At 34.0% G+C, this 26,616-nt stretch overlaps 1 protein-coding gene across 1 annotated transcript; it reads right to left on the bottom strand.

The window, feature by feature from the left end:
- Positions 1–8,196: 8,196 nt before the first annotated feature.
- LOC147823542 (otogelin-like protein) lies at positions 8,197–26,591 on the bottom strand. Its single transcript, XM_087192519.1, has 6 exons — positions 26,164–26,591; positions 25,628–25,732; positions 24,185–24,304; positions 22,825–22,870; positions 11,739–11,818; positions 8,197–11,073 (listed from the first exon to the last, which is right to left on the bottom strand). The coding sequence occupies exons 1-6, from the start codon at positions 26,191–26,193 to the stop codon at positions 10,873–10,875; spliced, it is 582 nt and encodes a 193-aa protein (XP_087048645.1). The 5' UTR covers positions 26,194–26,591; the 3' UTR covers positions 8,197–10,872.
- Positions 26,592–26,616: the final 25 nt, after the last annotated feature.

Below are 26,616 nucleotides of genomic sequence, written 5' to 3'. Positions count from 1 at the left end.
GAACAGGGCCAGAAAAGAAGAGGTGAGAGATAAGATATAGAGACAGATAATGTATAATACCTCCATGACCTACACAGACAAAACCAAAAGCATGCTTTACTAATCTGCTAAGAGTTTGTTAAACCAGCCAACTTTACATATCATGGCTAACAATCCTAATATAATTTTTCATTGTACCAGAACAAGATAGGGATTCGTCTGCTGGCTTTGAAGAAGTAAGCTGCCATGATGTGAGAGGACCAAGAGGTTAGGACATGAACATGGCCTCTGAAGCTGAGGGTATGCCCGAAAAACATCCAAGAAGAAAACAGGCATCTCAATTCTTAATCACAGGAACTGAATTAAGCCAACAACCTTAACGAGCTTTGAAGAAGAGGACTTTGAAGTCTATGTAAAATCACAGTTTCAGCCAACAATTCAATTCCAGCCTTTAAGAGCCTGAACAGGGAACAAAGATAAACTGTGTACTGGCTCCTGACCCACAGAAACTTGGAGATGACAGTTTTACTTTAAATAGCAACTGATTTCACAACAATTGAAAACTAATACATGCTTCATTTTCACTGACCAATTAGTACACTGGATTTTTAAAATTAGAGCAGAGGTAGGTAACACAGCCTCTCCTTTCTATTGACAAACATAATAAAGGATATTGCATCAAGTGGCAGTGCTCATGTGCAAAGTTAGAGAGGCAAAGCAGTGAGAGAGAATAAAGCTGACTAAGCAGGAGAAGCAGAGACTAATGTATCCAAGTACCAGTGGCATTTCATTTTCTCTCATCTATTTTTATTGTTAGAGAATATATATATATATATTTCTTTGAAAAGGTCTTCTCTTGGACTCTTGGATTGACAGTCATGGCACATCTGCTACTTCTGCTAGATTAGTAAGTAACATTATTTGGATTTCAACTCTGTTGAGTTTTATAATCTGGTCTCCTTATCATTAACCACACAAAGGGCTATACAATCTCCCTACTGATTGATTAAATAAGTTTTTCTTCTTGGACATAATTTATACCAGTTGCTGTTAGAACAAGAATATGAATACTGTATAACTGTGTTGGATACTACATTTTGTACACAGTCCACTACATTTACAGCCTATGCATTTTTTTCTAAAGTTAAGAAATCATATTCTAAAAATTAATTTTAATGCAATGTTCTAAAATCAAATTATTCTCACATTTTGATGAAGCCTTTCTTACTCTATCATTGTATCTTTTTATTTTGTTTTCTTTTGGTTTTTTTGTTTGTTTGTTTTGATACAAAGTCTTGCTATGTTGTTGAGGCTGGCTTTGAACTCACTATGTAGCTTAGGCTGGCCTCAAACTTGCAGCGATTCTCCTGCCTCAGCCTTCTGAGTGCTGGGATTACACCCAGGTCCTACTATTGTATTGAGCTTACTTCCTTAAATTCCTTCATAAAATCTTATACACTTTATATGTAATGTTGATATTTGAATTTCAGGGTTAATACCAACCCAAAATAAAACAGGTGAGAATACTTGAAGTGCAAAAACATATACACTAAGTGGATTACAAATTATATAGTTTGTCTCATGAAAATAAAGAGCCTCTTCAAAATAGTCATCACAGAAGAACAGAAAACAAAGTGCTCTTATTATCATGGACAATAAGTAGAATTACTTGTGCATAATTTAGTCAAGTTTATACTGTAGGGTAATTTTGATCTTTCAATTCTTTGACAAAAATCTTCCAAAGACCTCTTGACCCCTTTAAAAACAAAACAAAAGCCTACACTTAAGATTTCTCAATGGAAACAAAGTCTATGTAAATAGGGAAGGGTGGAGGGGGTGAGGGGCGAGGGGCACACAGGTAATGGGGGAAAAAATGAAAATCAAGATACATCATGCACAGGTACAAGCACCCAATGATAAATGTAAACATATTGTATACCTAAAATTGTATACCAATAAAAGAATTTACAGAAAAAAAAGATTTCTCACTGAAGAGAATATGGAAAATAAAAACAAAACAAATAAATACAACGAGTCTAAGATAAACCAACAAGTCAAAGACAGCCAGTGCCAAACATAATCATGTATTTCTTCTGAAAGTATTTTCTGTGCAAAGTGCATATGTCATTTTTAGCAATATTGGAATAATATGGTTTTACATTTTATTTTTCTACACATTTTGTATCAGTGATGAGTCTTTGAAGGTATAGTTTTTATTTATGCATAATACCACAGGTTATAAATGTCACAAATTATATAATGATTAGAAAACTATGTACAGTATTATAAGATATTTATATCATTTCCAAATTTTTAGTTCTATAAAAATGTTCAAATTAGTTTTCAAGTTTAAGAGTGTATATATGATAAACACTCTTTAATGTAGCTCTCACTAATGTTTCTCCAATCACTGGAGAAACAAAACACACACATAAAATAACAAAGCACAATTGCTTAACAAAATAAAACTGAGTTCAGGAAAAATATCTGTTAAACAGAGATAACTCTACTGGGAAAAAAAGAAAGGATAGCAGCCATTCTCTCTGGAGTGAGGTGAAATAGTTTGTATCTTACCATTTCCAATTTCTTAACACAGAGTTTGAGATCTTTCCCTACTAGAAACCAGTCTAAGGTTATATTATTACACAGATGCATCTCTCAAAGTTGCTTAAGTTTTTCTCACTTCAACTGATCTTTCTGTATCTACTCAGAGACAGTAGCTCTCAGGAAAAGAGCTGATGCAAGCAGCAGCCCACAATATTTTCTGAATTTGTTACCATGAAACAAACACTGTATATGAAGAAAATATCACACATACACACACACACACACACACACACACACAGAGGCAATAGCTCTAGACGAAGACATTAAAGTTTTTCATATATTTTGACAACTTAGGATATAGTGAACCTTGAACAGCAGTAGGAGATGCTGCCACTTTTGTATAGCTGAGAAATGTTAAGTAAAAGTCAGAATATGAGAAATTATTTAGGAATTAACATTAAGATAATGCCTTGTAGCTAGAGATACAAAAATAATAATATCACCATTCCTCACATGGCAATTGTTTAACCAATCCTCATAGCCTAATCATTAATAAACAACAACAATAACATAAAATATGCCCTGGAACCTATAAAGTGATACTGCAAGGCATAGGGAAGAGATTAGTATCCTGATAAAGCAAGGGAAGTATATACCAGCTAGTATAAGTACCCTTTTACAAAATTTGGGGGGAAAATAAGTTTTTGCTTTTTTCTAAAGTTAGTAAAACACTATGATTTATATAAAATTATAGAAAGTATTCAGAGAAAAGGATAGCCTATCATAGATATAAAATATCTTTAGGTTAAAACACTGAATGATATTTTTAAAATTAGGTAAAAATAAATCCAAGTAAACAATATGTATTTGCAGAATTATAACCTACTCTGGTGGAAGTAGAGTATATGTGCATAAGTACTATGAAAGAAAAACAAAAACGTCTATAATTATGCAGAGAAAAAACACAAGAAATTGAGAGAAAATATTTAGCTATGAGGTAAAAATAATATATGCATAATTGATATTTCTAAATAAAAACTAGATTACCTAAAATGAAAGTATGCCCAATAAACAGAGACTGCTAATAGAAAAATAAATATTCTGTCTTTATAAAAGGATTTTGTGACAGTTTCAGGATTTCAAAACATTCTAAAAACTATAGATACCCATACCCCTACACATTTTCACAGGATTGAACTCAAAACTTGAAGAAAATTTTCCATTAGCAACCCTTCAGAAGAAAAGAAAAAGACATAACATCTATTTGTAACCAAGTTTCATACAGAACCAGACTTTCCTTTTGCAACAATAAATATCAAAACACAGGGAATCTGTCTACTATTTTGAAAGCAAAAATGTGACTTCAAATTTTTATACTTAGTTAATATATATCAAGTCCTTTCTATATGGCATTTTACATGTTTTATATGTGTTACTTTTACTATCCTCACATTAATGTGGTAAGAAATTTGAAAATGTAAAGTGAGAAATTGTTATTTTACTTATAGTCCCTCAGAAAAAGGATTTGGAATCAAACTTCTTTGGCCTGACATCCTCAGACCTTAGTTGTCTTGCCACACTACACATAAAACTTTAGAAAATATGCAGCCTATACATCTTTCCAGAGAAACATTAGTTGAAGATAAATATCAAGCAACCAAGCAATAAAGCAAACATAAGAATTCAGTAATAAAGACATTAGGTCTAGAAGTAAGGATTATATTTAGTTTATGTACATACTGAACTACTCAGTTAGGTTTTAAAACTGAATTAAAGTGTATGTGTGTGTTTATGTGCACTCATACATAGTTTTTAATACAAAATATAAACAGACATAATTTTGATACAAAAATAAATATAATTGAGGGGACAGAGAAGTTTAAATCTTATATTGGTTCATAAAAATTTATAATTCTCTATATTTTTACCCATCCCTACATTTATGTAAATACTTCCTGTTTTTGGTAATAGGTCGTAATTTTTACAATCTAATATAGAAGTTTGTTTTCAAGCTTTCTAGTTAGCAGCTGTTAGTGAAAAAAAAGTTAAGTTCTCCTTGAACCACCAAAAGAAAAAAAAATGTAACATACAAGGTTCTTAGTGCTATAGCAATTTATATGACTTTTTAGGAAATAAAGGCTAGGAACAAGACAGTTGTCAATTGGTGTATAAATTATCAAAAGGTGCCTGCTCATGACAGATATATTACAAAAGCATAATGTGTGGTGGAGGAATCAGAAAAGTATCTCCCTTCTTACTTTAGGAGTTATTAGAAATAGCCTCCTCCTTCTAATAGGAGGTATTCTAAAATTGTTTGGGTTTGGTTTGATAAGAGGCCAGGGCCCCTGTACAAAATAAAAAGAAATTCCTTCCTCTTGCCAAAAATATTCTTTTGTCAGAGTACCTAAGTCTTGGCTTGTGAAGCTTGAACTAGACTCACTAGATTCATTTCCCTTTCCTTAGATGAGCTCCTTTATACTGGGCTCGAACTGTTCAACAGGTCATAGTGGCCCTGTCTTAGAATAAAGGGCATACATGAATTCTAATCCACTTTGGGTCACTAATATTTATTCTCTGTTTTGAAATTTCCTGAATCTATATGTCACAAATACAGATCTTCTCAATATATTAATTTTCATAAGTTGTTGAAATATCTGAGTTTCAAAAGTTTAAGATTATTTTCTGTGTAATGTGAACATTAATCTTGAAGTATTGCACAGTAATTAATTGTCTAGGAAAAAGTAGAAATCTTTCAATTCCTATTAAGAGTCTCTTTTCTCCTAGGCATTAAATCCTCAAGAGACATCATGTTTGCCTTTTCACCTTTTCAGTTTAATTGAGTTGTATAAATCAGTAATTAATTTATATTCATCTATTAAATGAATAAGTTATATTAATTAAAATATAACCTTAAAGGTATAGACAAGTGAGTTAAAGTTTTCAGAATGATTTGTCCCTATGTAGTACACTATTAAATTACTACATAAGAAAACAGACAAAGGAAAAATAGACAAAAGAAGAAATACAATAAGTATAAAACAAGGTTTAAATTTAATGGCAAATTCATATATAGTACGATAGAAGCTGACAATTTTTGCTTACTGTATCAAGGAATTTTTCTGTCTCTATCCAGTAATGATAATGACAAAGGAAGCAAACTTTCAGATACTGTTTGTGGAAGAAAAAAATTATTTTAGTAGTTGTGGCAAACAATTCTGACAATACAAATAGAAATTTTTCACATGCTAATGCCATCTGGTTCTTTAATTCCTCTTAATGCATGAGGATTTATAATAAGGAAAATAAGAAACAAATATCCATTAATGGACTAGTTAAATACATTCTGATACTCACTTAATGGAATATTATATAGCAGGTATCTCTGCTGAAAAACTCCTAAAAGTTTTTATGAATTTAAAAATTTATAAAGTACACGTTTATGACTGGGGGAGGCAGGGAGAAAGGAAAATAAATAACCAAAAAGGAGAAAAATTCTTTGTGGGTATTTTTTATTATTTTTTTCTCTTAACAACAGCTCTAGAAAGTTATTATTTACCCTTTTCCCTTTCAATATAACATAGTAAAATGGTTATAAGACTTTACAACACTGACTTAGTAAGCTAAAAGTATTTCATCATGGTTCTGAGCTTATCAGGAAATACATGCAAAGGTACATGTGTACAAAGCCCACAACATGTTGACAGCTGTCACCTGTTGAGATGGGAAAGACTTGTAAAGAAGGATTTGATGGAAAGTGGAATGGTGAGGGGAGAAGCAAATACAAGTCAGACTGGTGGAGAGCTGGCCTCAGTTCCCATAAAACACAGAAGTATCTAGAAAGACAAAATGGAACCACTGCATCTAGAACAGGTGACTGAAGAGAGAAGCATGAGTGAGTAGCTTACCTACTGGGTCCTGGGCCTGTCACTACTTGGTCAGAGCTCACCTCACAGGGTATTAATTCCTCCTCTTTTTGAGACGGAGTCGGGCATTCCTGGAGGCATACATTTTAACAGGCCCAGTAGTATAAGGGAAGCAAGAGCTCCAAAAGAGAAGACTAGAGGGGAAGGTGCCCTTCCTCGCGCAAAGAGGACTGAGAAGGTGCTGTGGGAAAGGTGAGAAGACCAATGGCGGCGCTGGAATTGGAGCACATGCGCTGTGCTGTTCCTGCCCCCTGGCCTCTGCAGGCAGAGTGAAAAGCTAAAGACTGTATGCAGTAGAGACTGGATGCAGAAACAAGAGCACGCATCTGGTCTGATCTGCATAGGTGCATAGTAGGTACGCAGTAAGTCCCATTTACTACCCACCAATCATATTTCTACATCTTCACCATGGCTTTTGCTCATAATTTTTAAATTATGTCTGTAGATGCGCTGACTCATTACCATTTAATAGATCATAACTCCATTTCTTTGCATAACCTTCTATTTCCCTGGTTTCAGTGACCCCCATCAAGGTTCTAGCCTTTATTTCAACCTTTATGACCATTCGTTCTCAGTCTCATTCCTTGGTTGTTTTTGGTTTTTAGTTTTCTTTTCATTTCTGCATTTTGTTTTATTTTTGTTTTTCATTTTTTTATGACCACTAAACGTCAGAGGGCTTCTGTACTTAATCGTAGAACTTGTTTTCTTTTCATTGTCTATGTTATTCCCTGGCTATTCTCATTCTCATAGCATTATACTATGTCTATGTTAACAAGATATTTCTATCAGAGGCTTCTCTTCTTGCCACCAGACAAATATAAATGGCCATGTACTAATAATTTCACTCAGCTTTCCAGTTGACCATATTAACATGACCAGAATTGAATCATCTCTTTCTTACCCCACCCCAAAATATTCCTTTCTCTCCAAAGTTCTCATTCACCACCACGCGTTTGCTCATCAAATGCAGATATTCCCAAAACACTTTTTCACACGATTTCCAAGTTCTCTTGACTTTTCCTCTAAACTATATCGTGTACTACAACTTCTTCTACCTGCACTGTTACGAAAATTTCTCATTATATCACAATAGCATCTTGCCAATCTTTTTTGCTTATTATTTGACTTCCAGTCCATCTTATCAAAACCATTTTTACCACTCTCCATTACTCAAAACACGCAAAGACATTCTCAGTCTATCAGTTCTCTGAACTGCACTATCCCTTCCTCCCACAAGTTTTGAGCACATATTGTTCTCTTTGTTTGGAAATGCTTTATTGGTTGACTCGTATTTATTGTTCAGATCATAACCTACACATCATTTACCTTGGAAATGACTGGAATATATGTTTCTGATGTAACAGATTCCATATAAGAAGAACTTAGAATTGTTCATTTGTTTATATTAGTATATACTTATGTCTAATTTAAATATTTGACATATTGATATTCATAATTCAAAAATCAAAAGATATATTAAAATTTATATTGAGAATTCTATTTCCCATCCCAGTCTCCATATGATCCATCTCCACCATTTATTTGTGCTATTTTACTAGCTTATTGTTTTACTCCTATATAAATGGGATTATATTTTCTTGTTTTGACCCATGTTTAATAAAAACTAGCAATCTACATGTGCTCTTCAATATTTCTATGCATACTTTATGTTACTGAAAATTTTAGAGATCGACAAATTCAACATTTAAATTTCTTTTTCATTCTTTTCCGCAATTGCATAACATTACATTATATGGATTAATAGAGTTTATTCAATTCTTATTGGTTTGGTTCTAGGCTTTACTAATACAAATAATGCTGCAATCAATAACCTTGCACAAGTGCCATTTTGTGTTAGAACAGGTGATTTTCTGGGATTTTATCATAGATAGTTTGGCAAATTCAAAACAACCCTGTAATATTTGTATACGTGGCTATGTCTTCTCTAAGATTTCTATGGTTTTGTGTTATTCCCCAATGATATGCAAGAGTGCCTATCTTCCCTTGAAAAATAAAAATATCATTAAACTTCTGAATATTCGCTAGTAAAAGAGAAATTGTATTTCATTGCAGATTAAAAGTTAAGTACTTTTACGGCCAATTTTTGTCGTTATCATGTTGTTTTATTGAAGAATTTACTCATATTACTTGCTTTTCTTTGGGCAGTCAGTACATGGCCTATTTTTCTTTTTGTAATTTTTTTTCATTTTGGGGAGCTTATTATATATAGAAAGATTAGTTTTCATCTGTGATATATCATGTATCAGTGATATATCTTTAGCTTCTTCACATTTTCCTTTTGACTTTTTTCCCCCATGTAGAATTTCCTTCCAGTTTTTTTTTTTTTTTTTTTTTTTGGCTAAACTTATTAATCTTTTTCTGTGGGCTTCTAGACGTTGAGTCAGGATAGAATGGCCATCCCCACTTTGAGATTATAATGCATGACTCATTAAAGTCTGCTTTCTTCCTAGAATGCAAGTTGTATGAGAACAAGAACTATGTCTGTTTTGTTTTGCCTGTGTCTCCAGAGTTTAGAATAGTGATAGGTACATGGCAGGACCTCAATACATATTTGTTATATTTGCTAGGCTTTTATGAAGTTCCAGGAGAATGTTTCCATTTTCTCTACAAATAGAATTAAAGATCATTTAATATTTTAATTTAACAACAAATATTTCACAAAGTAGAAATAAAAATGGATGACAGTATACAACATTTATACTATATTTGAGGTACATAATGTTTTCTCTTAAGCAAAATGTTAATGTTTTATTTAAACAAAAATATTTAATTCAGTGTATGTGTTAACAAGAATCAAAGATATTCATATATTTACTTATATAGGAAATACACGTTAAACACAAACAAGATAAATCATTTTCTGTACAGTACACATAAGTAACCCTGGAGGCCCAAAATACTAGTAGGTTGCAATATTTCTGGGAAGTGTGATTTTAAAGTAAAAGCACTAGTATGGAAAATCAGGTCACCTAGCTTCTTAGGACTCAAGCATTTGTTTTTTGATGTTATTTGAATGTTTTATTATCAATGTTGAACTTTTTTTTTTGGTATCGGGGATCAACCTGGGGACTATTGTTGAAATTTTTTATATTTACAACTGCTCTAATTATAGCATTCTCTCTTTATTGAAGAATAAATTTTAATAACTAGTTACTCAAAATGAAAATTAATTTGGGAGTTTGCAAAGATCTTAATACACATTACTTCCAAATATCAGTAAGCTACTGTATTTAAAAACTGCAGTATCCCATTATAAAATTATTAATACATTCAGATAGTTTTACTTCACTCTTTATTGATAAAGCAACATTGATACCAAAGTAGCTCTTGACTTCAATGTTTGCTAATACGTCTTAAAAATCAGGTGTCATGAGATAGCAAGTAGCTACTTCAATGTTAAACAGTAATAACATATTTAACAGCAGTTTTAAAGGTATAAAAATAAATATTCAAGATCTGCCTCCTAAATTTACCAACTGAGGCTGTATTTCCCTGCTTCCTATTATTGGGATAACTATTTACGTGTATTTGGTATTTTTAAAAACACCTTCAACTTCAAATTTTTAATTCTATCTGATGCAAACTAAGAATGAATGATTCTATAATAGACACTTTACTACTCAAAATAAAACAACTAAGACTAGAATAAAACAGATCTAGAACTTAAGTCTGCCACCATAATCTCTTCTGTTGTTACAATGGGTGAATTAGTCCAAATCAGTCTGTTTCCCGAGTTATTGTTAAACCCACAAAATGAGAGTAATGTGCAGAAGCAACCCATCCACTCGAGTTCTAAGTAATCTAAAATTTTATAGCTCTATCATGTTTCTAAACACAAACCTCAATGGCTATCGAGCTGCCAATTTTTTTTCTTTCTTTTCTTTTCTTTTCTTCATTTTTTTTTTTTTTGTACCAGTAATCAAACTCAGGACTTTGTGTTTGTTTGCCAGGCAGGCGTGGAGCCCCTGAGCTAAATCCCTGGCCCAAGCTACCAAATTTTAACTGATCATATTTATCAACTAAGTAGCAGATATTAAAGAATACCTTAATTTGGACAGCAATGGCAGACTTTGGAAATCAAAAAATAAGCAGTCAGGAAAATTTAAGGAATTTCACAAAATAGTCTTTTTGATAAAAAATAGTTCCAGTTTTGTACCATGTTGCAATTCTACCAATATTACAGCTGAACAACTTAAAATCATTTGCTTCTCTAAAACAAAGCAATGAATCTAATTTGCCACCAAAGGCTATATGTTTTATGCCAACTGTAAAACTGTTATATTCCAGTTATCTAAAAACACATTATTAAATAGCATACACTGCCCAACTGCCTAAATAATAGTGACAAAGGTTCAATGTATTTGACATAATGATACTGTCAGAGCTCTTGGAGTTTGACAAGTTAATTCCACTGGCATGTGCAATCTATAGGTTCCTGGAGAGTGTACATAATTTCAGTGCCATTTCCAGAGCAATACAGAGGGACAGTTAAGTTTTGTACTCCATTTTCACGACAGCACTTGCAGAATCTTAGGTGACTTTCAACATTGATATTATATATGGTAGCTGATGGGCATTTTCCATCGCAAGAGGCAACATTTATCTGTAAGGAGAAGAATAAAAAATGTCTTAAAATTTTAAAGAAAGAATATTATTTGATTCCACTAGCAAGTCAGATGAAAGGAAGACTATTTTACTTATCACCCTCATCCTCAATTTTCTGCATGGCATGTTAAAAGACTGTGGAAACTACTACATTGCATTTTAATTCACCTAAATCAAAGGGATGTACTGTGTTGATGTTCAACATAAAAATGCTGATATAGCTCAAAATATGAAATGCACAAACATAACTAAGCAAATACATTGAATATATTAACCAAAATCTAACAATTCTATTGCCTTCTGTGTTATGTCATGGTTTAAGTAGACTACACAATTATACTAGTCATAGTAAAGGGGGCAAAGCCTTAACTAGCACTGTTCATGTTGAGTGAAACTGCATAGTTAAGAAAACAGGTAGTAATTATGTTTAGATTTAATTTCCATCTCTCTGATTGCAATTATCATTAAGGACAGTTTATTATTTATGCTTAGAATAATTCATACTTCTTCAGAAACAGAATATTATAATATTATAATGTGAGAGTATTCTCAAAGTTAAATACTGTATGTTGGCATATAAATTTGTTAGCACTATGTGTTGGTGGCATATACATCTGGAAAGACACATGCTTTTCATGTAACAAATGATATTTTTCCACTTACAGAGCTTTGGCTTACACAGTCCTGTTTCCTTATGATTGATTTAATGATCACCTTCTGGCATAGTCTTTCTTCTCTTTTGCCTAAAAAAATATAGAATGTTTTACTCATTGAAAGACACAGCTAAATTTGTTCCTTGATTATAAATGTGAATATATTTAAATTTGAAAGCTGATATATATAAATATAACCCAGTATTAAAATATATTTAATACTCTATTCCTATATATTTTATAAACAATATTCATTATCTTCTAAATAGATTCTTACAGTTCGTAGCTTAAACTTATTAATTTGCACTTTTTCTTATTGTCATAGAATAATTATCATTATCATAAGCCAAGACTATTTCATTCATGTAATAATGCTAACATTAATCTGTGTGTGGTGCACATGTGCATATAAAATAATCTTTTGAATGAAACAGTATGTATAAGAAAATATATAATACTATATAAAATAATTAATGTATAAGTACATATGGACATCAGTTTTAAAACAAAAATATGGAATAGTTCTACAATGAAGTACTACTCAGCTGTAAAGAAGGATAAAGTCGAGCTATTTGCAGGAAAATGAATGGATCTTGAGACCATAATGCTAAGTGAAAAAAAAAAGATATAAAATGTAAAATGTCACATAGTTTCTCCAATATGAGAAACTCAAAATATAAATAATTTTGGGCGAGGGATTTAGCTCAGTGGTTCCACTTCCTGCCTCACAAGTGCAAGGTCCTGAGTTCAATCCCCAGTACCTAATAATAATAATAATAATTAATAATAATAATTTAGTGACTTTTGGGGGGTGTACTGAGAATCAAACTCAGGACCTTGTGTTTCCCAGATAGTCGCAGGGTCACTGAGCTAAACCTACGCCCCTCAAAATATAAATAATTTAAAGGGCAAAATACAGAAAAAAAAGAGATATGAAACACAGAAGTAGACTTTGGAGATGAGAAGAGGATTCAGAATAGAAAGGAGAAGATAGAGGAGAAGGAGGAGTAAAAATGATCAAGATGTGATATGTATATATACCAATTTCCCAAGATGCTGTAATTATTATGTACTGGAAACGTATACTAACAAAAAATAAAAATCAAGATTTTTAAAGTCATATGATCACACTATATATTATTATAACATAATGAAAAAATGCAATTGCAATATTTATCAACCATATTGAAACATATGGATAATTATACTTGATTTTATGGTCCTGCAATCCCCTTTTATGATTTCAAATGAAAACTCTTTGTAATCATTTACAATACAGAAATATGCATCTGTGCGTGAAAGATTATCACTTGATAACACAACTAAGAAAACATATTTTACATTGTATGATAGTGGATGTACTTGCTAAGTCAGAATCCAAAAAATCAGGTCCTTAACTCATTCTGCTACTAACTTGGTTTTTCACATTAGGAAAGTCATTGAATCATTCTGTTGAGTTGCCTTGTTTACAAAAGGGTGGAATTATGTTTCCAATTTTCAAATTAGTCAGGTAATACTTATTTAAAATAAATGCTTATATGAAATCTTAACATGTGAAGTGGATACAGGTTGTTACTCTGTTTGAAAAGGAGATTGGTAGCTAAGATACTTGAAATATGACCTCCAATTGTTAAATCCAAGGTCACATCTCAGTTTTCATCCTGTGTGACTTCTCAGCAGCATTTGATCCAGTCCACCACTCTGTATTCCATAGTTCACTTGGCTCCTCCTCAGTCTCCTAGGCTGGTTTGTCCTCTTTTCTATGATTGCTCTACTTTAGCATGGCCCATAAAGAGTGCGATCTGTGGAGCACAGGCTGTTTTGTGCCTTATGGTGCTTTCATCCAATAATTAATTACCTCATTAGCCCATCTATTTCTATGCAAGGCCAAGAAGAAAAAATAGTCAAGACTCTACAATGACCTGTAAGGCTGGACCTCTCTTTTCTATCACTTTCCCTCCCTCATGCCCTGTGCTATAGCCACACTTTGTGATGTCTTCTACTTTGAACTCTTCTCACTGCCTAGATGGCTCCTCCAGGACAGTGAGACTCCACTCAAATGACTCCTCATCACAGAGATGGTCTCTAAGCCCACACTTAAATTAGCAACCCAGCTAATATCACTCTCCATCTCTTTTATTTGGTGCTATTTTTCTTTATACTTCTTATCACTACCTAACACATCAGTATATATTTATGTCATTCTTTCCCTTTTCTTGATAGTAAGCACTATGCATGTATATATTACTTCATTCACTGTTACACTCCCAGTACCTACAGGGATATCTGGGATATGTAGGCATCAAACAAAATCTGTATGATAAATCAGTTCATTCCCAGAATAAAAATTGGACAGCATTCATTTATTCTTAGGTGAATTTCTTTTACCAAGAGGCATTTCCTATTCATCTCTCAGAAACTTAATTGCAACATACTGTGTACAGCGCCTGTGATAGTATCCAACCCCCACAATCTCTCCAACAGCTTCATGTCCCAGACCGCAGAAAATGACTCCCTAACATCAAAGCAGAAATGACTTCACATCTTTGCTTGTCAGATGGATTGATTGTTCTGCAGCTTCCAAAATTTGGAAGAATTTCAAGATCCTGGGGTCAGGAAACTGACAAGCATAAATCTATTATTGACTAATGAGATAAATTTCTTAAGACTCTTCACCTCCTCATCTGTGCAGGAAGCCCTACCTCCCTCCCAGAATTGCTGTGAGGATTACTGTGGCACTGCCTACAAGTCTTAAGAGTGTCATTGTGTGACAAGAATAAATGGTGGTTCATCAGACTAGTTACACAGATCTTCCCCTGTCTGCTCTCACATAACCTAACTGCACTCACTTGTCTAATGACTAACATGGGGTTTTAAAACCCAGACTTTTAATATGCAACCTGACTCTCACACATGTGCTTGCATCTCACACTAGACTCAGAGGAAGCAGAAAGAGAAAAAAAGTGATATTATAAAACTATAAACTAAAAGGGCCAGGGATGTAGCCCAGTGGCATTGCACCTACCTGGCAGGTGCAAGGTCCTGAGTTCTATCCCCTGGTAAGGGAAAAAACAAAAACAACAACAACAACAACTATAGGCCAGAGGCCCACCATTCCATCGGGGTGAGTGCTTGCACATCCCGGGGAGCAGCTGTGTGGCCCAGACCAGTGAGGCTGCCGGAGGATCCCAGCCAGGGCTCCACCAGACCCCAGAGGTTCAGGCACACACCCCCAGGCCAGGAGCCTGCCCAGAGAGGAGCTGCACCTGCATGTGGGCTCCCACCAAAGGCCCACCACTTCATCCTTAAGTGCAAGCAGATCCCAGGGAGCACCTGTGTAGCTAGGACCAGAGTGGCTGTGGGTGGATCCCAGGCGGGGCTCCACCTCGACACCAGAGGCTTGGCCACACGCACCCAAGCCAAAGGCCCGCCCAGAAGGCATATGCTCAGGCACACAGGGTTCAGCCAGAGGCTCAAGATACCATCACCCAGAGTCAGGGACTGAGAAGAGCTGTACAGGCACACAAGCAACACCCAGAGGCTCACCCCGATACCACTGATAAGTGTGAGGAGACCCTAGCCAAAGCCTGTGCAGACAACAGAAACTGGGGTAAAGAGCCCCCAACCAAAGGTAATAGCTACATAGAGGCCCCAGCAAGAGGCATGCCTAGATACCATCCCAAGTGTGCTCAGGCCCCAGCCAGAAGCCTGCCCAGACAACAGGCCAGCTCAGGGATCTAGAAGGCTACCACTCTGAACCAAGAAATTGGTGTACTGGTGAGCAGCACAGTAAAGGCTGCTCCATTGCCTGCTGAGAATTCAAGACCACTGGGTGAACAAAAAAAGTCACCTCAATAAAGACACAACAGCCTGCATCTGTTGAAATGAGAAGACACGTAAATAAGTCCCAAAACCAGACTTCATGATCACCTAAGGGAACCCCAAAGGGCAACAAGTTGGAAAAATCTGATACTCAGCCACCTGGACTCCCTGAACCGCCAACTAAAGGAGACCTGGAAAAAATGAAATCAGAAATAATTTCTCAGATAACAGCAGAGATTATACCCATCATACAAGACATGATTAATAAATCTAGAGCTGACACAGAAAAAAAAATAGAGGAGCTGAGGAATATGATGGAATCCCAACATAGGAAACAAATGAAATCCATAAAACAGATGCAGATTTCCAGAAGATTAAAAACTCCATTGAAAGTCTATGCAGCAGAATGAGCCAATGCGAGGACAGAATTTCAGATATAGAACATAAGATTGCAATTAGTGACCAGGAAAAGAAAAATTGCTTCAAAATTGTAAGGGAACACAAGAAATCAATCCAGCAGCTGCTAGACAATGCAAAGAAGAATAACATAAGACTGATTGGAGTCAAAGAAGAAACAGGAGAGAGTGCAGATGACACACAAAAAAAAAACCTGTTCACAGAAGTGACAGTAGAAAACTTCCCAAGCAGGGGAAAAGAATTTGACATAGAGATAAGTGAGGCAAATAGGACTCCAGCCCTGATAAAAAAAAAAATCTACATATAGGCATATAATAGTTAAGATTCCAGAAACCCAACAGAAGAACAAAATTCTACAAGCAGTTAGAGAAAAGAAACAAATCACATACAAAAGAAAGCCCATCAGAATCACAGCAGACTTCTCAACACAAACCATCAAGGCAAGAAGAGCAAGGAGCGATGTATTTCAAGCTCTAAAGGAAAACAACCTCCAACCCAGATTGATGTACCCTGAAAAACTATCTTTCAAAATGGATGGAGAAATAAGATACTTTCATGACAAAGAGCACTTTAAGAACTTCACAAATACCAAACAAGCACTCCAAAAATTTTTAAACAATATCCTAGGAAAAGACAAGGAGGATGACAACTCCAGGAAGCCCAGCAGAATGAATCCATTGGGCGCAAGACATTAAATGCAAAGGGGGAGAATCCAACAAAAAGAAAAAGTCATGACAAGGATAAGTCAATACATATCAGTTATAACCATCAATGTTAATCAATTCACCAATCAAAAGAAATAGACTGGCAGAATGGGTCAAGAAGCAAGATCCAACAATATACTGTGTACAAGAAACACACTTAATTCAATAAGAAACTCATAGACTTAAAGGGTGGAAAACAATACTCCATGCAACAGGAACCTGAAAAAAAGCAGGAGTAGCTATCCTCTTGGCAGATCAAGTGGATTTCAAACCCACACTGATTAAGAGAGACAAAGAAGGACACCACATCCTTGTAAAGGGAACAACCCAAGAGGAAGAGATGACAATCATTAATATATATGCACTAAACACTAGTGCGCCAAACTATATAAAACAAATACTAGCAGACATGAAAAACCATATAAGCACTAATACAATAGTAGCGGGGGACCTCAATACCCCACTGTCACAAATAGATGGATTTGGGGCTGGTGATTTAGCTCAGTGTTTCCGCTGCCTGCCTCACAAGCGGAAGGACCCGGGTTCGATCCCTGGTACCAAAAAAAATAGATAGATTCATGAGACAAAAAACAAGCAATGAAATACTAGAATGCAAACTCTTGAACAAATGGACTTAACAGATGTTTACAGAGTGTTTCACCCCCACAAAATCAGAATACACAGTCTTCTTAGCTGCACATAGGTCATTCTCCAAAATAGACCACATACTCGCTCATAGAACATATTTAGGTAAGCGCAAAGGAATTGAAGTTATCCCCTGTATATTATCAGACCATAGTGCAATGAAATTGGAGATTAATAGCAAAAGAAACTGCAAAAATTTAATAATCACATGGAAATTGAACAACACACTTCTGAATAACCAATGAGTCACAGATGAAATTAAAGAAGAAAACAGAAAATTCCTTCAATTAAATAACAATGAGAATACAACATATTGGAATCTATGGGACACAATGAAAGCAGGCTTACAAGGGAAATTCATAGCAGTGAATACACATATTAGGAAAACGGGGAGCCCAATTAAACAACCTGATGCTGAACATCAAGCTTCTAGAAAAAGAAGAGCAGGACAAACCCAAAGCTCATACAATGGAGGAAATTATAAAGATCAGAGCAAAAATCAATGCAATGGACACTAAGAGAATGATACAGAAAATCAATGAAGCCAAGAGTTGGTTCTTGGAAAGAATAAACAAAATTGATAAACTCCTTGCCAACCTTATCAGAAAAAGGAAAGAAATAGCCCAAATCCATGCAATTAGAAATGAAAAGGATGAAATTACAATAGACCCAGCAGAAATCCAGAGGATTATCAATACCTACTTCCAGAACCTACATGCAAATAAGAAGAAAAACACAGAAGAAATGGACAGATTCTTAGATACATATGAATTACCAAAGTTGAATGAAGAAGACCTAAAAATTCTAAACAACCCAATATCAATCAATGAAATTAAAAATGCAATTAAAAACTTACCAACTAAGAAAAGCCCGAGTCCTGATGGCTTCACTGCTGAATTTTACAAGACATTTAGAGACAAACTACTGCCACTCCTGTTTCAACTCTTCAATGAAATTGAAAGGGAAGCAATACTCCCAAATTCATTCCTGGAAGCAAGCATCACCTTGATCCCCAAAGCAGAGAAAGACCCAATCAAAAAAGAGAACTATAGGCCAATCTCACCAATGAACATAGATGCAAAAATCCTTAATAAGATACTGGAAAATAGTATGCAGAAGATCATTAAGAAGATCATACACCCTGACCAAGTGGGATTCACCCCAAAGATGCAGGGATGGTTCAACATACGCAAATCAATCAGTGTAATACACTATATCAATAGAGCCAAGGACAAAAACATATGATCATCTCCATAGATGCAGAAAAGGCATTTGACAAAATCCAACATGCATTTATGATAAAAACCCTGCAAAAAATTGGAATAGACGGTCTCTACCTCAATCTGATAAAAGCCATCTATGAAAAACCAACAGCCAATATCATACTAAATGGTCAGAAACTGAAATCCTTCACACTAAAATCAGGAACAAGACAAGGATGTCCACTATCAACACTCTTGTTCAATATAGTTTGGAAACATTAGCCACAGCAATTGGACAAGAGAAAGAAATAAAAGCAATAAAGACAGGAAGTGAAGAAGTCAAATTGTCATTATTTACCGGTGCCATGATACTCTACATAGAAGACCCAAAGAACTCTACCAAAAGTCTTCTAGACTTAGTAACCAAATTCAGTAAAGTAGCTGGATACAAGGTCAACACACAAAAATCAATAGCTTTTCTGTACACAAAAAACAGACTCACTGAGAGAGAAATGGGGCAATCAATTCCTTTTACAGTAGCATTCAAAAAATTGAAACACCTAGGAATCAACCTAACAAAAAAAAAAATCAAAGACCTCTACTCTGAAAACTATAGCACTCTGAAAAAAGAGATTGAAGATGATACCAGACAATGGAAAGACATCCCCTGTTCCTGTGCAGGAAGAATTAACATAATGAAATGGCCATACTTCCAAAACTGCTCTATAGATTCAGTGGAATCCCAATTGAAATCCCAGCAGCATACTTCACAGGCTTGGAGAAAACAATCCAAAAATTCATTTGGAACAAGAAGAGACCTAGAATAGCTGAAGCAATACTAGGCAATAAAGATAAGGTAGGGGGTATCACAATCCCCAACTTGATACAATGCTACTGTGATAAAAACAGCATGGTATAAGCAAAGAAACAGACCTGAGGACCAGTGAAACAGATTCGAAGATGCACAAACAACTCCACACACACTCAGCCACCTCATCTTTGACAAAGGAGCCAAACACCCTCGCTGGAGGAAAGATAGTCTCTTTAATAAATGGTGCTGGAAAAATTGGGCTTCAACTTGCCAAAGATTAAAACCAGACCTATCTCTCTCACCATGAACTAAACTAAAATCAAAATGGATTAAAGATCTAAATATTAAAACAGAAACATTAAACTGGCTGGAAGAGAGGTTAGGAAGGACTCTTGAAGACACTGGTGTAGGAAAAGATTTTATGAACAAAACTTCAGTGGCCGTGAACTAGCACAAACAGTCAATAAGTGGGATCTCTTCTTACTAAAAAGTTTCCACACAACAATAGAAACCATCAACAGTGTGAAGAGACAACCCACAATATGGGAAAAAATTTTCACCAGCTGTCCCTCAGACAAAGGTCTACTATCTAGAATACATAAAGAACTTACAAAAAATCAGACCTCCCAAATTTAAAGACCCAATCCGAAAATGGGCATCTGAAATGAACAGACATTTCTCAGACAAAGAAATAGAAATAGCAATAAACATATGAAAAATGTTCAACATCACTGGTCAATTGAGAGATACAAATGAAAACAACACTGAGAATCCACCTCACGCCAGAAAGAGTGACTTCCATCATGAAATCAACCAATAACAAATGCTGGCAGGGCTGTGGGGAAAGAGGAACCCTACTCCACTGCTGGTGGGAGTGTAGACTGGTGCAACCACTGTGGAAATCAGTATGGAGATACCTCAAAGAACTAGGACTGGAAGTCCCATTTGACCCAGCTATTTCCCTGCTGGGGATCTTCCCCAAAGAATTAAAAGAATCATACCACAGTGATATATGTGCACCCATGTTCATAGCAGCACAATTCGTGATAGCTAAAACTTGGAAACAACCCAATTGCCCATCAACTGAAGACTGGATAAAGAAAATGTGGGTTTTTTATAAAATGGAGTATTAGTCAGCCATAAAGAATGAGAAATTAGATACATTTATAGCTAAATGGATGCACGCTGAAGCTATACTCTTAAGTGAAATAGAACACACATGTGTAAATATTGAATAGTTTCTCTAGTGTGAGAAACTGAAAGTGTAAATAAGGACTAAAAGGTATAATAGATAATGTGAAATAGGAAGAAAAGGGCCAAAGGGGAAGGGGAAATGGGAGGGGTATAGGAAAAGAAAGAAGGGAATGGAATTAATATGAGAGAAAGAAAAAATGGAAACAAAGTCTTTGTAGATAGGGAGGGTTGGAGGGGTTGAAGGGAGGGCAGGGGAATGGGGAAAAAATAAGAACCAAGAGAGATTATGTAAAGGTGCAAATTTCCAATGATGAATGTCATTATATTGTATGCCTTACATGTACCAATATAATTAATAAAAAACCTATAGACTTCTTTAGATTCTAGAGTTAAATTTCACTCTTTTAGTTTGTGATACAATGATTATTTGATACACATTAGTTTACATTTGTAAAGATATGAATGAAAATTTGTTTATTTGTAATGATCATAGACATTTTAACTAGTATACATCTAAGATCACCAGTAATTAAAATGCATAAGTGATATTATACTATGTATCCATAAAACCAAAGCAATGTAACTCTTATCAGTTGAATTGTACTCTCCAAAATTACTTGTATTTATGTACTTTGGAAAATTAGAATTTGACTTTATTTGGAAACAAGGTCTTTACAGAGGTAATCAAGTGAAAATGACATCATTATATGGGCTCTAATCCAATATGACTGCTGTCCTTATAAAAGGGGAACATTTAAAGGCAGCCGCACATACAGGAAGAACACCATATGAACATACAACCATCTATAGCTTTAATTGTAAACCAGCTGCCAACATCTTTGCTCTGGATTTCTAGCCTCCAGATCTGTAACAAGAAATTTCCTTAAGCTACTCACTTACAGTACTTTGTTTCAGCTGCCCTAGAAATTAATACAATGACAAATTAGATATCAAGCTATGTTATACTGATCCGTTTTCTTTGTTTTTAGTATACACATGTGTTTAATTTGGCTTTTCACATATCATGTCATTATAGCCCAGAATCACCAGTCACAAGAGCTTTGACTTAGACAAATTACCTAACCACTCTACAGTGAACACCAGGGTACTTTCAGGACATATTTTATTGGATTTATGAGGAATAAATATTTACAGCAAACTTTGGAGATGCCCTGATTTAGAAGCTGTTATCGGTTCAAGGGTATATAGATATCATAATTATGTTGTATCATTATTTTAATACACTGTATCAATTCCCAGTACCAGAAAACAAACAAATAAACAAATATATTTTAATATTCTATTCAATAAGAATAGACAGTTCTAAATTGATAAAACTATTCTCACATATTAAAGAGAGAATCTAACTCTTCGAGCAGATCAAAAATCTCATTTGTGAATATGACAATTTTTAATCTAAAAACCCAGGCCTATATTATGCATTATTAACCTGAAAAATGTTATGCCCTTTTTCCTAAAAGCATCTCTAATGTTTAAATTATTGTCTATGCCAATTTTCCAAAAACTCCTATTTTTATATTGCAAAAAATTCAAGCAGATTTTTAAAAAATAAAATTAGTTATATAAATATGCCTCTATTCTATTTCAGTCTTTAAAATTATTTAAAAATCACTATGCAATAAAATTTATAATTCCAAACTATAAAATATATGCACACAGCTTTAACTATCAAAATTACCATGAGAACTTTTACATTTAGGACTTAAACGCAATTCACTAAAATAGTATTTTTCAAAAGTACAGAATCATAGACTTGCTCAAAATAGTTTGGAAAGCATTGTAATCTATATGTCCTTAGGGACCGGGGATTTAGCTTAGTGGTTCTGCTGCCTGCCTCGCAAGCGCAAGGACCCGAGTTCTATCCCCGGTACCAAAAAAAAAAAAAAAAACCTGTATGTCCTTATTGGATGTTCACTGTCATTGTCACCATAACCTCAGCTTTAAGTAGTTCAGGATGTCCCAAGATTTTTGACATTAGTACACTTATAAACATAAAATCTATTAAAATCCTACCTAATAGCTACTGAGAAATGCCACAGTAAATTTCTAATAATGAAATTAAAATTTATCTAAATTAAAAGTATTTTATGTACACTACAGAAGACAAAGAATAAATCACAAAGTTATCAACCATACAGCACAAAAACACTTAAATAATGTGCTTTATAAAATATATTTCCCTTTGCATCACAGAAATGGGATCTTAAAAGAAAACCATAATTACCATGAGCAATCACATCTAACTTATGAAGTTATTTCATTTAATGTGCCCTCACTTACAGATCTTGCAGCAGCCTTCATTATAAAGCTTTACAATCCCTTCATTCTAGGAAAAGAGAAAAGAAATAAAGTTAAGAAATTTAGTGTCCAGTCATTTCCTCTCACAATAGAAATAAAAACCTAATTTTTCCAATATCCTTATCCAATATCACAAAGGCTTTATAGGAAAAAGATTGGACTTTAACCATTTCTAATAAAATTTTCCTCATCATCTAATAAAATTTTCTTAAGAGCTGATATTCTGCTTAAGATTGAATTCTCTCTACATTAATAATATGCAAAAGTACAAAAAAGATCATGTTACTTAAAAAATCATGTTAGAGGTCCAAAATATTTTCCCCAAGACAAAATATAAGAGCTATTTTTAATAGAAGTCAAAATTCTCAACTCCTCAGAATCATCTAAATTACTCTGTTAGACTGAGTTTCTGAACATAATTAAATGTTGAAATAGCATAAATTTTTCCTTAATAAAAGGATTCAAAAGCATTCAATATCACTAGATGCCTCTCATCTAAGGCTAAATTGATAAAATTTTATTGATTAGCTTTTAGAATTTGGACAGTAATTACTAATTGCTTTCCATCACTTGCTGACTGCAATTCAAATGAACAAATAATTTATTCCATAAAATGATTGGGGAGTAAGATGATGCCCAGGTTTCTTTCCAGCACTTAAATTCCATGACTAGAACAAGTTATAGCTAGCTAGCTAACATCATTCAAAGGGTACATCTTGGGGGTGGGGATCAGTGACACTACGCTATTTCTCTACACAAGTGATCAAAGATCATTTTTCTTTAGGGATTATCCTTGGCTAAATAATTAAAACTGCGAACCTTTTAAAATAAATGTTGTGTCACTTTTAAAAATCTACTCTCCCAATAGACTCTGTTCTGAGAGTTCAGAGAACTGGGAGAGAAAAATCTAACATTATACTAAGTTCTCCAATGAGAACTTAGTGCTCAGAGAAACAAAGGCAAATGTCACATCAGGAAACGCACATTAAAAACTCGCCCAAGGGAAAAAAATTGGCCTAACTCAACTAATTAGCTCATTAATCAATTTCAAAAGGGGGTCTAGGCTTGCTGACCCAAGAATTTTTAAAATAATTTTTACATCAGTGCATAAAATCCTAAAGATAACAAGATGTCCACAAAGAAACAATCATATTTGGAACATCATCTAGAACTCAAAATAGTAAACTAAGAAAATACTACAGAGCTTTTACTTATGCAAGAAAATAAAACTTTCACCAAGATAAAGGAACTATAATTTAAATGTGACCCTGTAAAATATATAAAGTGTATTTTTAAAATAAAAGTCAATACAGAATTTTCTTAGATAAGACAAAGTACAAACCATTTTGCATTCAGTCTCATTAAAAGGGGGACAGACCATGCTATAGTTCAGAACCATAGCCCCTTCCTCAGTGTTAACACATTCATATGTGGTGCAGTTATAGTGCCAGGTACTCCCCTCCTAAAAATAAAAACAAAAGTTACTGTTTGGTATGATAAAATCTGCTGCTTCTTAAGTAGACTATTTTGTTTCCTACTGAATCAGTTCAAATCAAGATGAAGAAAGCTTCTTGTGACATAAATGTTCCGTCAGAAAAAGACTCCCCAAATTTATTAAAACTGAAAATACGTACATACATATGGTGTGTGTTTAATGCATGCATTTGGTTCCATGATAGAGCTGAGATATAAACGTGAAATGAAGCAATAGAGGAAAGGGGAAAACAGGTCCTTCTTTCTACTACAAAATTAATTATCTAATTTGATGACATGTCAAAGGTCTTACTCTAACATTTCCTCATTAATTATAAAACAACAAATCATATCACTTTCATGCCTCCTTTTTTGAGATTTGTTTATCCTTCTTTCTACTCCCCTACTACCAAAAAATTTTTTAAATATTTGGGTAATAGTGGTTATTGACTAGTGATTCAAATTTTTTTTATTGTACTGGGGATCAAACTCAGGACCTCACACTTGCCAGGCAGGCACTGTGCTGCTGAGCTACATGATTCTAATCCTGTACACCTAATAGTTATTTAAAAATCTAGTCTTATTCCTTTAATAAATGTTTATAATAACTTTTTTTCATTCCTGACTTCAGAATTTCTATTTAGAAATAAAGTTAGCCTAAATAATTGTTACATAATAATTATTACATAATTATTTGGCTGTGATTGATCTATAGTTTGATTTTAAAACCTACATTTTAAAAATATAGTCAAATTCTGGCTTGAAGATTCTCTGTGAACAGGTAAGAAATGTTAATGAACCTCCCTTTTTTCTTTTCTCTAGATTCTATCTCAATTTATGAACAGCCTCAGGTTCATTCATGGGCCTCAGCTGGAAATGATCTATAAATTTAAATATCAAAGAAGGTAAAACGTTCAAATTCAAGAAATAGTAATATCGAATTTATCCAAAATCAAAAGTTCACAGTTCCATAGAAATATTGAGTTTCCTGTTCTTTTGTAATAACTAAAAATAAAGATTTTTCCACAACCCATTTCTCCCATTTGGGAAAAAATGTGAATATCTATGCTAAAATTACTTTGGGAAACCGTACAAATGTGTTCTTCATAACAGAAATTATCAAACGCTTTAATGTGTGTTGTACGTTGTAACTGTACTGTTATGAATATATTTAATGTATGTGCAGACGTGTTTAGATCTGCATGGTTGTGTGATCTTTTTCAAGTTTACTAAACCAAGATTGTCTTCCTTAGAAAGTAGCACCAACACCAACTCTCCAAAGAACACCTTTTAGGAAACAAAGGAATCATACCGCATATATAACTGAGGTTCCATTTTCCATATGAAATTTGCAGGATACATTTCTACAGGTACCACAACAATCGTAATCACTTGGAGCTGGAGTGTATACCTGGTTCTGCATGTAATGACAGTACATTAAGTTGGCCACAAAACAATATCAATATTTTAATGAATTAGTTCTGGAGATGTTTTCCTACATAACTATACATTCTCTCTGAACAGCGGTGAGCATTTCTAAGATTGAATTTAAGGAGCTTCAAATAACAATTAGATCATATGGCCATAATAGAAATGTAATAGATGTTAACAAAAAGATTCATAAAGCAGGTGTAACAACCTCAAGCAAGCTGTCAAATTATAAATAATAAAGTCCTAAAGTTCAAGGTTGTCCTAAGAAAGTGGAAATATACAATAAACAAATATAAAATAATAGACTGAAGAACTATTCAAGTTCGTATTTTTATCTTAGGAAGTATTTACTAGTCCAAATTAGTAGCTGCCAAATATAGACTGATTAACTCTCACTGGAACATAAGGAATACTTACAACATCACAAGTTTTTGAACAATTCACCATTGTGAAATTCAAAGTGTGAAACCCTGTATGATTATCTTTTTCTTCCAAACACTCTATTGTATAACAAAAGTCCCCTTCCAAATACTTTATCACAGATTGTCCAAGATTCAACACTGATACTTCTTGAAATACACACACATCATCCTTCTCTAAAAATAGAAAAATGTCAACAAGAAAACACAATATTGAGTTTAATATCTTTCAGTCAATGAAACTTATACATAAACCTATGTTTTCATTGTGATGTCCCAGTGTTTTGAAATCAAATAAGGGTTTTATTTTACTTATTGGTAATAACCCAAATGTTTACTTAGTAATGAATGCCGCACATTTATCCCTTAGCATGTAATAAAATTTATCTGTAAAATCAGTTGTTTTAACTTCCTCCAAAAACTATATTTTATAGTAAGTTCCAGAGAGAGG

This window comes from Heterocephalus glaber, unplaced genomic scaffold, assembly GCF_053883595.1.
Source record: "Heterocephalus glaber isolate CG9 unplaced genomic scaffold, H.glaber_assembly_v1.0 deba00001572, whole genome shotgun sequence".
Lineage (NCBI taxonomy): Eukaryota > Metazoa > Chordata > Mammalia > Rodentia > Bathyergidae > Heterocephalus > Heterocephalus glaber.
This window is presented reverse-complemented; position numbering and strand designations above follow the sequence as displayed.